We start from the raw sequence: 16,708 nt of genomic DNA on the forward strand, positions 1-16,708 counted from the left end.
TTTTTTTTACAATAACATGGTGTGGGTGGATTTCTGGCAGTCACAGGCTGTTTTTTAATGCCCCTCCAGTCTGTGTCTTAGAATAAGAGGGAGGTGAAGCCTCCATTAATCTACATGTAATATCTCATCTCCATTGTGTTTAGCTGGTTAGTGGGCATGGAGGAGGAGACAGGGAGTGGGCTGTCATTTACCACTCTGTATACACCCACATGTGTGACTTTATAGTAACATGGGCTGCTCAGATGTGATGGGGAGGAAATGCTCAGCATAGAAACTCACTGAAAACTGAGCATGTGCAGAGTTGCCACCACAGCTGCAAAATCCCTAGCTGAATTTGGGACATGAACAGAAGAGGGAGATAGAGAGCACCAGGATCAACCAGGTATTTTGCAGAATTCAGAAAACAGATCTCACAGTCACTGAGTGAGTATGAACAGCATGTGATACACCATTTATTCATAGTTTTTTTATTATGTGAGTTTAGTGACAGTTTAATGCTGATCAATTTACATTTTGCTAATATGGATTATAATTCTTATATAGCTAATAATGTAGATTATCAGCAAAAAAATTGGTGATCAACTCCATCACCCTGTATCTGCTACAATTGAGCAGGGGAAAGTGGAGAGTTTCCTAATGAACCTCCATCATATTGACGTGTGTATATGCCTATTTTGTCTTTTCTAAGGCAGGTGGGAGGAGAGGTGGGCTTTGTTTGCAAATAATGACCCATTCCAGCAATCCTGGCTCTGGCCTGCCCTTCCTCATCTCACATCTGGACAATCACTGTGATGGTAGAGCTTTTTAACCAGTTCAGCTGTTTGGATGTACATCCAAAGAGTGAACCTTTGATCACAGGCTGATATCTGCAGTAGCAGCCATCGACCTGTGTGGGTATTTCATAGACATCGTCCGGCTTCAATGTGAAAGTGATGCGGCAGCTCCATACCAACCACTTTCACAGAGCCGGCTGTGTGGTAAATCCCACCTCCTGTGGTTCCCGTGCTATCCAGTGCTTACCGACAACCCGGGAACACATCCACCTGTGTTCTATCAGATTACTGCTGCCCATCATATTGTGCAACGGAAGTGATGTTCCGAGCAAAAAAAAACAAAAAAACACTGCTCCACCATGTGTTCCATGGCACAATGCATTCCACACACTTTATGATCTGATGGTTAGCGGTATTCCGATAGAGCACCCATACAGACATCTTACTGCACCCAGCTACGTCTTGAATTTCAGAGTCATTTTAGCAATTAAGTGAGCGTATATAAATAAATATAGTCTTGACGTTTGTGATAATGTTACATTTTGAAAGCAGAAAATGGCAGTAGGAAGGTGGCAGAGGCCATGTTGGTACACCCTGCACTGCTCAGCGCTAAACCTTTAGGTTTTCAAAATTAACCACTTCCAGACCACCTGCCGTCGTTTGTCACTACTTTGAAGAGGAATACCATTGTTATGGCAGCAGCTAGCTACAAAACCCCAGTATCTTCTTCTTCAGTGGGCGGTCTGCTTCAAGATAAAAGTGGTCTCTGCGGCGGATTCGCCACAAGATCACTTTTATCGGGAGAGGGGCCCCCCTCCCGCCACTGTCCAGTGCCGTCCGCCGCTTACCGGAGCCGTCGGTAGCAGCAGAAGTGATCCTGTCCTGTCCCTGGCTTGCCATGGAGATGAGTGAGGGGAAGATGGCCCCCACCTGTCTCCATACCACTGCAGGGCAGAAGTGATGTCAAAAGTTTTCAAATTACATATATAATTTTTTTTTTTTTATTGCATTTTAGTGTAAATATGAGATCTGAGGTCTTTTGGACCTGTCATACTTTTTTCTATTACAAGGGATGTTTACATTCCTTGTAATAGGGATAAAAGTGACACCATTTTTGAACAGTGTAAAAAAATAAAATAGAAGGTAAAATAAAAAAAAAAAAATGTTTTAGACGTGCCCCATCCCGCCGAGGTCACGTACAGAAGCAAATGCATACATGAGCAGCACCCGCATATGAAAACGGTGTTCAAACCACACATGAGGTATCACTGGTAGAGCGAGAGAAATAATTCTAGCCCTAGACCTCCTGTGTAAGTCTAAACATGCAACCTGTAGAATTTTTTAAACGTCGCCTATGGAGATTTTTAAGGGTAAAAGTCCATCAGCGGCGCTCCTGGCTCCTCTTCTCAAAGTGCCCCGTCGGAGAAGCGATCTCCCTCAGGACACCCGTGCGGGCGCTCTCCTGTGATTGCCCATTTAGGCTCTGAGGGAAGGGGTTCTCCCCTGAAACATCAGCCAATTTTTGGGGTATCGCTCGATCTACTTGACATCAGGTCCAGGCTTGTTGATGTTTGGAAAAGTTGACCCTGCTGTATTGATTATGCCTTTTATCAATACTTATTTGTGAGTATTCATTTTGCTAAGTGTTCTATTGAATAAAGCTCTGTTAGTGGTAATGCACTAGGTCGGTGCTCCCTCCTTTTCTTTTTTGAACATTTATACAGTATACAGAGCTGATGACTTATTGGTGTGATTTGATCCTTTTTTGTTCACATAGCATGTGACCCACCCCACTATTCTTTAACTCTAAAAGAGAAAATGGTGTCCCTCTCCTAGCTGTGCTGTCTGGCAGAAGGGCATAAACCACAAAGCGGCTGTGCAATATTAAAAACCTTTGGCAAACTTAAAGGAGTATTAAACCCAAAACCAACTATGAAATATATTGCAGTTTACCAATCATTAGATGTGGTGGATGCATTAGTTTTTTTTTCCCCCCTCTGTTTTAACCTGGTGATGTAACCAGTAACACACCTCCTGTATTAGAGTGGCCACCCCCCTTTTTTTGCCTTTTAGGTTAAAGTGGATGTAAACCCTCACATATACCCAGTGAAGTGAACAGGCTCAGATGATACAGTTTCAGAGAACAATATTTGTATTAATGTTAAAGTTCAGCAATTCACAGGAAGCCGCCTGACCACGAACACTCACAGAATGCAACAGCAATGTGTAGCAGAGTAGGTTGCAGATGTGCCGTCTGTCTGGATGGGCCAAATGTGGCCTAGCTGGTCCATGCCAAAATGGGGAGGTCTCCAGGAAGGATGGCGTGTACCTATACTTTCCCTACTCGCCAGGAACCTCTCCCCACTGCTACTCATTATCCCTGTCAGATGGGAGACCTGTCCGTACACTACCCAGACGCAAAATGCACATCGAGCCTGGGAACCAAGGCCTTAAATAGGCTCTACCTGACCCAAGATGGCTGCCAAAGTCACATGGGGCAGCAGCATCCAATCGGATAGCTTCCCTAGTTACCCAGGAAACCATAGAGGAACAATGTTCTTCTCGACTTCCCCTCCAACTTCAATCCCGTGAGCGCCACCTACAGGAGAACATAGACTGCACCTGCCTACAAACTAGCTATCAATATTTATAAGAAATAACACCATAGATTGTGGATTCAATTGAGTATTAGTTTGCCTTTAGTGATCAGGCAGGAATTTTTTTTCAGTTGAAGTAGATTTGATCCCACTTTACAAGCGTTTTCTGCTTCTTATTTTTTTTTCTGGATCAACTGCGGGCTTGTGGTTCTGAGGATGCAGGTTTTTTAAATAATTTTGTCTTTCAGATGAACCCGATGTGTCTCTTTTCAGCCTTTATAACTGTGAAGCACAAGGAGTTAGATTTAGGAAATGAAGGAAATATCATTATCACAGCTTGACAGAATAAAGAAAAATATCTGGCCAAGAATTATCCGTGGAACAAATTTGCCATGTGCTTCTTACACGTTACTTTGTGGTGGATAAAATATATATGTTTCCTGATATATTTTTTCTTCAGACCAGAAGACTAATCTTAAAAAGTATTATTTTACTGAAAGGGTAGTTGAGGCTTGGAATAAACTTTCAGCAGCGGTAGTGAGTCAGTCAACAGTAAGTGGCTTTAAACATGCTTGGGACAAACCTAGATCCATACTCGGATAAAAAAAGTAAAAAAAAATACAAAAAATTTATAAAATATTAAAAACGGGCAGGTTCGATGGACTACTCGGCCTTTTTTCTGCAGTCACTTCTCTATGTTTCTAAGCCCTTGTACACACGGTCGGAGAATCTGGCGGAATGTGTCCTATCGGACCGTGTCGTCAGATAATCCGACTGTGTGTGGTATGCATCGGACTGATTCTGTCCGAATCTCCGTCCGACCCAATTTTCCAACATGTTGGAAATATTTCCCAACCAACTGGGCCGGACGGACCTAATCCGATCATGTGTAGAGCATTTTCATCGGACCAAGTGCCACGCATGCTCAGATCAAATTCCTACATCAAAGCTATTGGCTACTAGCCTGAATGTAGTCCCATCGTAACGAAATTACGTCATCACGTTCTGAAAGATCGGATTTTTCGCCAGCTTGGCCCGACCGTGTGTATGCAACAGTTTCGGACACAATCTGTCGGACTAAATCCAACGGATTTGGTTGGCAAAATCTCAGACCGTGTGTACGTGGGCTTAGACTTAAATCACTCCTGGTGTTGCAGTGCTACGCTGTGTCTCCTGGCTGAGTTTCTGTGTTGTTTCGGTCGGTAAACGACCGCCTTCCCCTCGGGAACTTTCCTGCCTCATTAGAGCGACCCGCGGGACCAAGGAGATGAGTGAGCCCAAGTCATGTGGTTGCAGGTGCTGTCCCCCTCAAGGCTCTCTTCTCTGTCCAGACACTTTTATCTTCCTCCACCCCTGGACTCTGACCCCTCCTGACTTGTTTGGGTTGAAATGAATGTTCAAAGACCAATTTAAATGTTTAGCTGTTTCCCATAGACACATGAGACGCGGCTGATGACAACTTGATCTGTCACCGTCCAACTTTTCCCGGATCGTAAGTTGCAAATGGCAACACATTTTCTGCCTGGGGACAATCACATTTCATAGCAAAAGTTTTGTTTACAGATGAAATAACAATTATTGGATGACTTATCCCACAGCCATGAAACTGACTCTGCAGCTCCTTTTTTAATCAATACTCTGATAGAAAAATATATACGCGATCGTGTTCATTACATAATTACTCTACACATTATATATAATTAACTGCATATTAATTTTCTATATAAATACCTAACCAGGTATACATACAATTTGTATAAAACTCTAATTTAAACCCCAACTCTGGGCAGAAAAGAAAAGATCCCATGCAGTAGGGCTGTGCCCGAATGGCAGGAGTCAGTTGCTCATTTTGGCTAGGGGAGAGGAGAAACAGTTTTACCTACCTGAGCCTCTGCTCTCCCGGTAGGTGGCGCTCCCTCACAATCTGGCGGTGGACTGTCCCCTGGCATCCTTACATCAAGTGCAGGGCTATGGATCCTGTTCTGTTCTTGATGACCTCAGGACCCTAGAATGTGGGGGTGCAAAGCTGCAAAGACTGGTCTAGCTGCAGGGAGAAGCAGAGGTTGGGGTAAGTACATAGATGTGTGCTGGGTGTGCATGGGTACACCTTAATCACCCTGTGCAATTCAGATTTCCCCTGCTTCCCGGATGCCCCCTGCAATGCCACCAGCTTCCCACCTCTCCTCTCCCACCTGCTGGTGTGGGTGGATGTTTCAGAATGGATGATTAAATGAACACAGTGAGTGATCTTTACCAGTCACTCTTGTGTTCATTCTTAATTGAAGCATTGGGGTTGGTTTACTAAAGGCAAATAGACTGTGCACTTTGCAAAGTGCAGTTGCTCCAGAGCTTAGTAAATGAGGTAAAGCTTCACTTTGCAAAGAGTACCCAATCACGTGCAAGGAAAAAAAAAACAGCATTTTTGCTTGCACGTGATTCTGCTCATTTACTAAGCTCTGGAGCAACTGCTCTTGCAGAATATAACTGCACTTTGAAAAGTGCGCAGTCTTTTTGCCTTTAGTAAATCAACCCCATTATGTTTACTATGCTTCAGTTTATGAATGAACAGGAAACCACTCAGCACAGAGCACTTCCCAATTATACACTGTCTAGTGCAGCTGAGGCTGCAGAGAAAGGAACTGGGGATGCTCTGTCCTCAGTCTCTTTCTCTGTTTAGATCCCTTATATTCCACCAAAGATATTTCAAATGGGGCTCCTAAAAAAACTGTAAATAGAAAATAAATTTAGAAAAATAAAATTGTAAAAAATAATAATAATAATAAAATCTACTGCTCACTGCCACAAATCTCTGCTCTACTGACACCGTCCACTGCTCTGCTGATATACACGCAGGTGTGTTTGTGCTCTGAGGTGCACACAGTAATGCGATAGGCTGCGCACACCAATGGGTAAGTATATTTCCTTTAATTTTTCTCCTAGACATAAACAAACACTGCAAGGGATAACTTTTTATTTGCCCAGAGTTGGGTTTTAAAAAATACTTCCTAACAAGTAAATAGGTAGGCCCAAATTATTTTTCTTAAAAATGCAGCATGACACAATGTATACAGGTTTGTTAAAGCGGAGCTGCACCCTATTTTACAAGTTGTACTTAAAGGAATGACTACCCCTCCACCACTAGTTTTTGGATAATTATTTAAAAAAAAATTATTTGTACTTACAATATGTGAATTACTGAATGTACTTCCTTCCTACCTGGCCGCAGCCCACGGCATAATTTCCTCCTTCACCCCGCTACGTTCTGGGACCTGTATGTGTCCTAGAAAATGATGGGCCATTCAGAAAGCGCCACACGACAGCAAACCGGCGGTGAAGCCTGCAGGCTCCACTGCTGGTTTCCCTTAAATACAATGGCGGGGCCTGCACCTGAGCCGATGGACGGATCGTCCTCGGGGGGGGCCAACATCGCATGCTCCCTGGACAGGTACGTTTTCTTATTAAAAGTCAGCAGCCGCAGTGTTTGTAGCTGCTGACTTTAACCAGTTGCCGACCGCCGCACGCCGATGTACGTCGGTACAATGGCACGGGCAGGCATAAGGACATACATGTACGTCCCTTGCCTCCCGCGGGTCGGGGGCCCGATCGGGCCCCCGCCCGGTGCCTGCGGCGGTCGGTATTCGTACGGGAGCGATCCCGGACGAGGGGACGGCCATTCATTCATGGCCACCCCCTCGCGATCGCTCCCGACGAATAGAAATCCCCGGTGACATCACTTCCTCTCCTGTAATGTAAACACAGGAGAGGAAGTGATGTATTCTCTCCTCCGTGTCGGTATTTTTCGTTCCGACACGGAGGAGAGCGGATCAGTAAGTTGCACCAACACTCACACACACAGTAGAACATGCCAGGCACACTCACACCCCCCCTTTACCCCCCGATCACCCCCCCAATTACCCCTGCCCCCCAGTCACAGTGACACCAATGTCATTTTTTTTTTTTTTTTTTGCATTGGTGTCATTTGTGACTGTAATAACTGTTAGGGCAGTTAGAGTTAGCCCCCTTTAGTTCTAATGTACCCCCCTAACCCCCCCAATAAAGGTTTAACCCCGTGATCACCCCCCGTCGCCAGTGTCACTAAGGCTGGGTTCACATTGCAGCGGTTTATGAGAACGAATGTGATTCGCACCGCACTGCAGTGCAAATCACATCCGATCTCTGTGCGATTCGAGTTCAGCCATTCGCCGCACCCGCCGCACCCGCCACACCCGCCGCACCCGCCGCAAATTCGCACGGGACCCTTTTTTTGGCCCGCAGCAGAATCGGATCGCATGGGTGTTCACACCATGCGATCCGAGTTTGCAGATCGCACTGCGATATGCGAACTGATCTGGGGGTGTCAGTAACATTTCACTGACACTCCCAGCAGTTCGCATAGGGCAGTGTGAACTGCCGCCGGGAGGCATGCGATGCGGGAACCCGCCGCGGATTCGCGGCGTTTCCGCATCGCTCCAGTGTGAACCCAGCCTAATAAGCGATCATTTTTCTGATCGCCGTATTAGTGTCACAGGTGACGCTAGTTAGGCAGGTAGGTATTTAGGTTCGCCGCAGCTTTTTATAGCGCCAGGGACCCCCATATACTACCGCATAAAGCCCCCTGATTGCCCCCTAGTTAACCCTTTCACCAGTGATCACCATATAACTGTTACAGGTGACGCTGGTTGGTTAGTTATTTTTTTATAGTTTCAGGGCACCCGCCATTTATTACCTAATAAAGGTTTAACCCCCCTGATCACCCGGCGGGTGTCATTTGTGACTAATAACTGTTAGGGCAGTTAGGGTTAGCCCCCTTTAGTTCTAAGGTACCCCCCTAACCCCCCCAATAAAGGTTTAACCCCGTGATCACCCCCCGTCGCCAGTGTCACTAAGGCTGGGTTCACATTGCAGCGGTTTATGAGAACGGATGTGATTCGCACCGCACTGCAGTGCAAATCACATCCGATCTCTGTGCGATTCGAGTTCAGCCATTCGCCGCACCCGCCGCAAATTCGCACGGGACCCTTTTTTTGGCCCGCAGCAGAATCGGATCGCATGGGTGTTCACACCATGCGATCCGAGTTTGCAGATCGCACTGCGATATGCGAACTGATCTGGGGGTGTCAGTAACATTTCACTGACACTCCCAGCAGTTCGCATAGGGCAGTGTGAACTGCCGCCGGGAGGCATGCGATGCGGGAACCCGCCGCGCATTCGTGGCGTTCCCGCATCGCTCCAGTGTGAACCCAGCCTAATAAGCGATCGTTTTTCTGATCGCCGTATTAGTGTCACAGGTGACGCTAGTTAGGCAGGTAGGTATTTAGGTTCGCTGCAGCTTTTTATAGCGCCAGGGACCCCCATATACTACCGCATAAAGCCCCCTAATTGCCCCCTAGTTAACCCTTTCACCAGTGATCACCATATAACTGTTACAGGTGACGCTGGTTGGTTAGTTATTTTTTTATAGTTTCAGGGCACCCGCCATTTATTACCTAGTCTCACTAGTGTACCCCTAAATTTAGGGGTGTCTACTTTCCAAAATGGGGTCATTTGGGGGGGGTTTGTGCCATCTTGGCATTTTATGGCCTTCAAAACTGTAACGCCCTTAGAAAGCCTGAAGGCGGTGCTTGGTTTTCGGGGCCCCGTACGCGGCTAGGCTCCCAAAAAGTCCCACATATGTGGTATCCCCATACTCAGGAGAAGCAGCAGAATTTATTTTGGGGTGTCATTTCACATATGCCCATGGCATGCGTGAGCAATATATCATTTAGTGACAACTTTGTGAAAAAAAAAAAAAAAAAAAAAGTTTGTAATTTTCCCGCAACTTGTGGCAAAATATAAAATATTCCATGGACTCAACATGCCTCTCAGCAAATAGCTTGGGGTGTCTACTTTCTAAAATGGGGTCATTTGTGGGGGTTTTGTGCCATCTTGGCATTTTATGGCCTTCAAAACTGTAATAGGTAGTGAGGAGTGAAATCAAAAAATTACGCCCTTAGAAAGCCTGAAGGCGGTGCTTGGTTTTCGGGGCCCCGTACGCGGCTAGGCTCCCAAAAAGTCCCACATATGTGGTATCCCCGTACTCAGGAGAAGCAGCAGAATTTATTTTGGGGTGTCATTTCACATATGCCCATGGCATGCATGAGCAATATATCATTTAGTGACAACTTTGTTAAAAAAAAAAAAAAAAAAAAAAAGTTTGTAATTTTCCCGCAACTTGTGGCAAAATATAAAATATTCCATGAACTCAACATGCCTCTCAGCAAATAGCTTGGGGTGTCTACTTTCTAAAATGGGGTCATTTGTGGGGGTTTTGTGCCATCTTGGCATTTTATGGCCTTCAAAACTGTAATAGGTAGTGAGAAGTGAACTCAAAAATTTACGCCCTTAGAAAGCCTGAAGGCGGTGCTTGGTTTTCGGGGCCCCGTACGCGGCTAGGCTCCCAAAAAGTCCCACATATGTGGTATCCCCATACTCAGGAGAAGCAGCAGAATTTATTTTGGGGTGTCATTTCACATACGCCCATAGCATGTGTGAGCAATATATCATTTAGTGACAACTTTGTGTAAAAAAAAAAAAAAATTTTTTTTTTTGTCATTATTCAATCGCTTGAGGCAAAAAAATAAAATATTCAATGGGCTCAACATGCCTCTTATCAATTTCCTTAGGGGGTCTACTTTCCAAAATGGGGTCATTTGGGGGGGTTTTGTACTGCCCTGCCATTTTAGCACCTCAAGAAATGAGATAGGCAGTCGTAAACTAAAAGCTGCGTAAATTCCAGAAAACGTACCTTAGTTTGTAGATGTGACAACTTTTGCGCAAACCAATAAATATACAATTATTGACTTTTTTTTTACCAAAGACATGTGGCTGAATACATTTTGGCCTAAATGTATGACTAAAATTGAGTTTATTGGATTTTTCTAATAACAAAAAGTAGAAAATATCATTTTTTTTCAAAATTTGCGGTCTTTTTACGTTTATATCGCAAAAAATAAAAATCGCAGAGGCAATCAAATACCATCAAAAGAAAGCTCTATTTGTGGGAAGAAAAGGACGCAAATTTTGTTTGGGTACAACATTGCATGACCGCGCAATTACCAGTTAAAGCAGCGCAGTGCCAAAGTGTAAAAAGACCTCTGGTCATTTACCAGCAAAATGGTCCGGTCTGAAAGTGGTTAAAAAAAAATTGCAGCTGGAACACCGCTTTAAGTCATGTTTTGTGAATATTTTGCAAAGTTCCTCAGAGATGAGATAAGCAGGGATGGCTCACAGCACCCCCCTTGCCAGGAGAACACAATAGGTCCACGGGAGGCATTCTCCCATCAACACTGACTGTGTTAATGGGGGAATCAAGTGGTTTAGTTTCCTGCAACCCATGACTGCAAGAAGTAAAATCGCTCGATCTATGGCTGGCTTTTGTTGGCTGTTGGACTGCTTATCTCATAGATCTGAAAGGCAGCCCAGCAGCATCTATTGGAATTCAAATGGTAAAGCAGTGTTTGACAGGAAAAGGCTGCCTTTAAACTGCTTTGTCTGAAGTTCAAATGCACCGTAGCCGTTTGCCATCCGCCTCACGGCGATATACGTCGGCAGAAGGGTTCGTACAGGCAGAATCATGTACCTGTACGTGTCCCTTTAAGAAGCAGCCAGCAGGCGTGTGGCGAGCTCTGTGAGTCGGGTCGTGGGTCCCGCAGACTCGATCGCCTCACGGGGAAGAAGAACAGGGAGATGCCAATGTAAACAAGCATCTCCCCCGTTCTGCCTAGTGACAGTATCACTGATCTCTGCTCCCTATGATCGGAGCAGAGATCAGTGATGTGTCACACACAGCCACCCCCCACAGTTAGAAACACGCCCCAGGACACACTTAACCCCCACACTGCCACCTAGTGGTTAACCCCTTCACTGCTAGTGTCATTTACACAGCAATCAGTGCATTTGTATAGCACTGATTGCTCTATAAATGGCAAGTCCCAAAAATGTGTCAAAAATATCCGATGTGTCCGCCATAATGTCGCAGTCACGATTAAAACCACTGATTGCCGCCATTTACATTTTTTTTTTATATAAAAATGGAATAAAACTATCCCCTCTTTTGTAAACACTATAACTTTTGTGCAAACCAATCGCTTATTGTGATTTTTTTTTAACCAAAAATATGTAGAAGAATACGTATCGGCCTAAACTGAGGAAAAAAATTGTTTTTTTATATATATTTTTGGGGGATATTTATTATAGCAAAATGTAAAAAATAATGTTTTTTTTTTTCAAAATCATAATTTTTATTTATAGCACAAAAAATAAAAACCGCAGGGGAGATCAAATACCACCAAAAGAAGGCTCTATTTGTGGGAAAAAAGGCTGTCAATTTTGTTTGGGAGCCACGTTACACGACCGCGCAATTGTTAGTTAAAGCGAAGCAGTGCTGTATCACAAAAAGTGCTCTGGTCAGGAAGGGGGTAAATTCTTCCAGGGCTGAAGTGGTTAATAGGGCATTTTTCGACCACAGAAACGTAACACAAAGTTGGTCAAACATCTCTGACCTGTCATGTGTACTGCTCAATTAAAGTCTATGGGATTTTACTGTCCGACAGTTGATATGCATTCAAAACACACGTCAAGCACAGAAAGACATCGGCCATGGGCATGCGCCTTTAGAATTGTTGTTCTTTTGTTCTCACATTGGGGTTGATTTACTAAAGGCAAGTAGACGTGTGCACTTTGTGAAGTGCAGTTGCTCCAAAGCTTAGTAAATGAGGTAAAGCTTCACTTTTTCAAAGAATACCCAATCACATATATCGAAAATAAAAATGGCATTTTTGCTTGCACATGATTGGACAATGGACGCCAGCAGAGCTCCCCCTCATTTACTAAGCTCTGGAGCAACTGCTTTTGCATAGTGCGCAGTCTACCTTTAGTAAATCAACCCCAATGTATCAGGAAGGGTCACCATGGCTGGTTGTGGTAAACAGTATAACACCAAACTCCTGAGCAGATTCCGAAAGAAGGAGAGTTTGTTTTTCTGTTGAGATCTGGTGGGATTAATTAGCTCCAGCAGCCCCTCAGGATAATCCGTCCTGGCTTGTGTCTGTTTATATTGTGTTGTATCTCTTATGGCTCTTTCATTTATTTTCTGTATTTTTTTTTTTTTTTATCTTGGCAGGTCTTGTCCACCACTCAGAGCCTGAATCCTGGACGTGGTATGCTCAGCGACACAGCTACACGTATGTAGGAATTATCTATGTATTATATATATTGGCAGGACAGAGGCACCTGATTGCCCCCCCTCCCCTTTCCCCGCAGCAGGTGTCAATCTTCAGCCGGGGAAATTCCCCCCTCACCTCGGGCCAGAATAATATTCAGCTCTGGAAAAGCTCTGGGGAGCCCATCAACTTTCCAAATTGCTCTGCTTGTGAGATATCAAAGCCGCGGCTTCAGCTGTGAAATTAAAACCAAAATAAACGGGCAGAGCCGAGCATGACAAGTGATGAATTAAACGCAGGTCCTCCGCACATTCTGTAACCGCCTGATAATGTAAACACAGTCACACTGATCGCTCTTTAGGCTCTTTATTAGGGCCGGGGAATGGGGGGGGGGGGGGGGGACACTGCTCTCCAGTTGTAGATTTTATAAATCAGATACAAGTTCTTTCCTTGACTCCCGGGCACACAGGCTGCAGTAACCCATCCCGTCCGATCTGGCGGTATTTAACGAACACTGGCTGAGGTAACACATTGTGATGTCCCTGATCTGACAACATTTGGTTGCTATGGGTTACATTGCTCTATGCACCGACATACCTGCTGGCTGGTGTAAAAGCAATTGGCAGAAAGTTTGCGACAATTTGCACTTAGCAAGCCTCATGTCGCTGACAAAGGTGGTCACCCTGAATGGAGTAAAATAACACTAAGGGGTGCATTTACTAAAGGCAAAAAGACTGTGCACTTTGCAAGTGCATTTGCTCCAGAGCTTAGTAAATGGGATGAAGCTTCACTTTGCAAAATATACCCAATCGCATACAAAGAAATGAAAATAAAAATAAAAATTATTGCTTGGACATGATTGGATGATGGAAGTCAGCAGAGCTTCTCTTCATTTACTAAGCTTTCACATCATCACTGTGCTGTATACAACCTGTGCAGAAAATGTGAGAGGGACCCAGCAGGCCCCACCCACTACAAGCTGCATGTAGAAAAATACAGGAGGGGGCGGAGACAAGACCAGTCATCCTGTCACAATGAGAGAGAGCAGCAGTGACCAGTCTTGATTACAGGAGGCTCCTGCAAAAAGGCAAAGTTTCATACTGGAATATTGCACGGATCTGGAAAAAATACACTAAGCACACCAAGATTCAATTAAGAAAACACGTTTATTGTATTTAGACAGTGGGGTGGATTTACTAAAGGCAAACAGGCTGTGCAATGTCTCTGATCTGGCAACATTTGGTTGCTATCAGTTACCTCGCTCTATGCACCGACATACCTGTTGCCTGGTGTAAAAGCAATGGGCAGAAAGTTTGCCACAATTTGCACTTGACGCTGACAAAGGCGGTCACCCTGAATAGAGTAAAATAACACTAAGGGGTGCATTTACTAAAGGCAAAAAGACTGTGCACTTTGCAAGTGCAGTTACTCCAGAGCTTAGTAAATGGGATGAAGATTCACTTTGAAAAGAATACCCAATCACTTTAAAAAAACAAAAATGAAAAAACAGCATTATTGCTGGGACATGATTAGATGGTGGAAGTCAGCAGAGCTTCTCTTCATTTACTAAGCTCTGGAGCAACTGTGCTTGCAAAGTCCACTGGCTATTTGCCTTTCATAAATCCTCTTCCCCCTATATTATAGCATTTTTATCTGACGCAGTCATAAATTATGATATGTAGAGAGGCTGCAAAATCTGAAATTACTTATAAATAGCAGTTTATAAAAAGAAGATCTCAATTAAAGCTAAATGGAAGTGTGTTCCATTTCTCTGGGATGGGCAAGTATGAGTTCTCCATCAGAAAATGAACTCTGAATTACGGGGAGCCTGAAAGTCCGCTGTGCCTAGGAAAGGGGGGGGGGGTTACATATGTTAACTATTTCTGTGCTGTAGATCTCTCCTGTAACTGGCACCAGCGGCCCCCTCTCAGTTCACATCTGGTGGGCTGGGGGTGGTAATGCCGATTCACCTGCCTTCTCCTCCTCAGCTCCTGGTGAAAATTCCAGGAAATGAGTAATCAGGTCGTACTTAACCCTTGACTTCTCAGCCTAGCTCTGAAGATCAGTGGAAAATGCCATTAATCCAGCACTTCTGTCCTTCCCAGGGGAGCGCTCTGCACTGCCAGTGATTACAGAGTGCTAGCTCTGTGGAGCAGAGACAGCCAAGCACAGAGATATACAGTGTGTCATTGTAGAGTGCCAGCTCTGTGGACTAGAGCACAGACAGACAGATTTATAGTGGCAAGCACAAAACGGTGTATTAACTATCAAATCTAGGGTGTCAACTCTATGAACAATCAGTCTGCTTGTTTCCCTCTAATGACTATCACTAAGCAACACAACAGCGTACTAAGTGGCCATGATAGGAAGGGGCAGGTTACCCAGAGTAGCCAATCAGATTACACCTTATAAGTCTTTAGGCGCCAAAACATTGAAAGTTTATTGGTTGCTGTGAGATACGGCAGTCTGTTCCACCATAAATACACTCTAGCAGCGTTCCTTACAGTGACAGCAGCATGACTCCAGTGAATGAACGTGTGACTTCTGGAGTAAATTTCAAGCTGGAAAAGATTGTCAACAATCTTTACTACAGTTTACTAAACCATCTACGAGAATCCGTTCCTCCAACTGTGAGGGCCCATTGTGCAATGTGTTAACTTGCACTGCAATAGTAAAATGGGAGGTCCCACAAATTTGTACGCATGCGCATTAGAACATTGAAGTGTCCTTCAAAATGAATAGAACCACAACACATGTAATGTGCGTAATGTGCAAGTCTAAATAGCAACTAAATTATTCCAGCAGGTATGAAAGTGGAAATCACTTTACACTGACTTTCACGTGCGCAGACGCACTATGCTTTTCTGAACGCTTTTCTCATGACAGGAGAAAAGCAGTGTTAAAAATGCGCCTAAAGCTGCGTTTTTCAAACATGTTTAGATGCATTGAAGCGCGTCAAACATTTGGGTGTTAAATCATTTCATTGGCCAGAATAGAAATTTATTTTGGCTATTGAAATGAACGCTCAAAACTTTATTTATTTTTTTCTGCCCAAAAGCTTCACATCTGAATGCGATTTGCTACGTTCAGATTTCTGCCCCTAAATGCCTGTAAATGCCTATGTGTGCACGGACACATAGGCTAACATAGAGGGTTGTATAGGGGCAGAAAAAAATAAGTCAAATGTATGCCAGGGATTTGACACCTTCCGTGTGCATGAGGCCTTATAAGTTTAAATATGGCTTTGAAAATACATTGCTTGTCACATACAAGCAATATATACACACAGTACATAAATATACAAAAAGAACACACAAAATAAAACACAATAAATACACACGCTTATGCTGTAATTACAGCTCTCTGCTTTGTCTAGATAATAGGTATCCATTTAGTATATAAAAAGATAAAACATTAAAGAGACAATCCATTGGAGCGAAGGCCACCATATTGATCTTTCTGCTCTCGTACAGTCGGCTTGTTTGCGTTCTCAGTTGATTTTATGGAAGTGCTGCTGGACATTTCATGAATAATCTCATCATAGAGTTTGTATTAGGAGATGCAGGTCAGCCCTGGCAGGGAGCGGGCCCGCGGCACGTTATTGGTGGAATTATTTGCTGTAGTCAGATGTTGGATTGAGCTGCATTCCCTGCAGACGGCAAACACTGATAGAGTGTGTGTGAGAAGACCCGACACACGAGCGGGTCCTCGCCTTACATCGGCGCAAGGAGAGGATTCCCGGCGTTGGGTCTCCCCAGAGACAGACGTAACAATGCAGCCTCATCTTCCAGTGCACTCCATAACGCAGTCAGCGCACAGATTAAATAATGGCTATAATAAGGTGCATACTGCGCATCGCCTCGCCAAATACAGATGCAGCACTCCAGGGAGACAACTATAGCGGCTGCCAGTCACTGTTTGTGTACGAGAAGTGGAAGATAATTTGAAGATGGATAGAGTGGATTAGAAGTGTTTGATCAGTACCGTCATATTGCTGTGTGCAGCGCTCGCGGTCAGAGAGATCAAAGATCATACGCAGACACCTTGTCACCGTATCTCATTATATACATTACGGAATATCGCACTGACCTCTATGTACAGGGAACTGGATTTTGTCGCTTAGTGATTCAATGTTAAC

The 16,708-nt window shown here is 44.3% G+C and overlaps 1 protein-coding gene across 1 annotated transcript in view; it reads left to right on the forward strand.

The window, feature by feature from the left end:
* LOC143930833 (uncharacterized) overlaps positions 1-16,708 on the forward strand; it is a 156,025-nt gene that overhangs the window by 89,679 nt on the left and 49,638 nt on the right. The window contains exon 12 of the mRNA XM_077455452.1: positions 12,531-12,591. Within this exon, the coding sequence (XP_077311578.1) occupies positions 12,531-12,591 (61 nt within the window). The remainder of the gene's footprint in view (positions 1-12,530; positions 12,592-16,708) is intronic.

Source organism: Lithobates pipiens, unplaced genomic scaffold (genome assembly GCF_037356315.1).
Source record: "Lithobates pipiens isolate NorthernLeopardFrog02 unplaced genomic scaffold, aLitPip1_a1.2 Scaffold_25, whole genome shotgun sequence".
NCBI classification, from domain to species: Eukaryota; Metazoa; Chordata; class Amphibia; order Anura; family Ranidae; genus Lithobates; species Lithobates pipiens.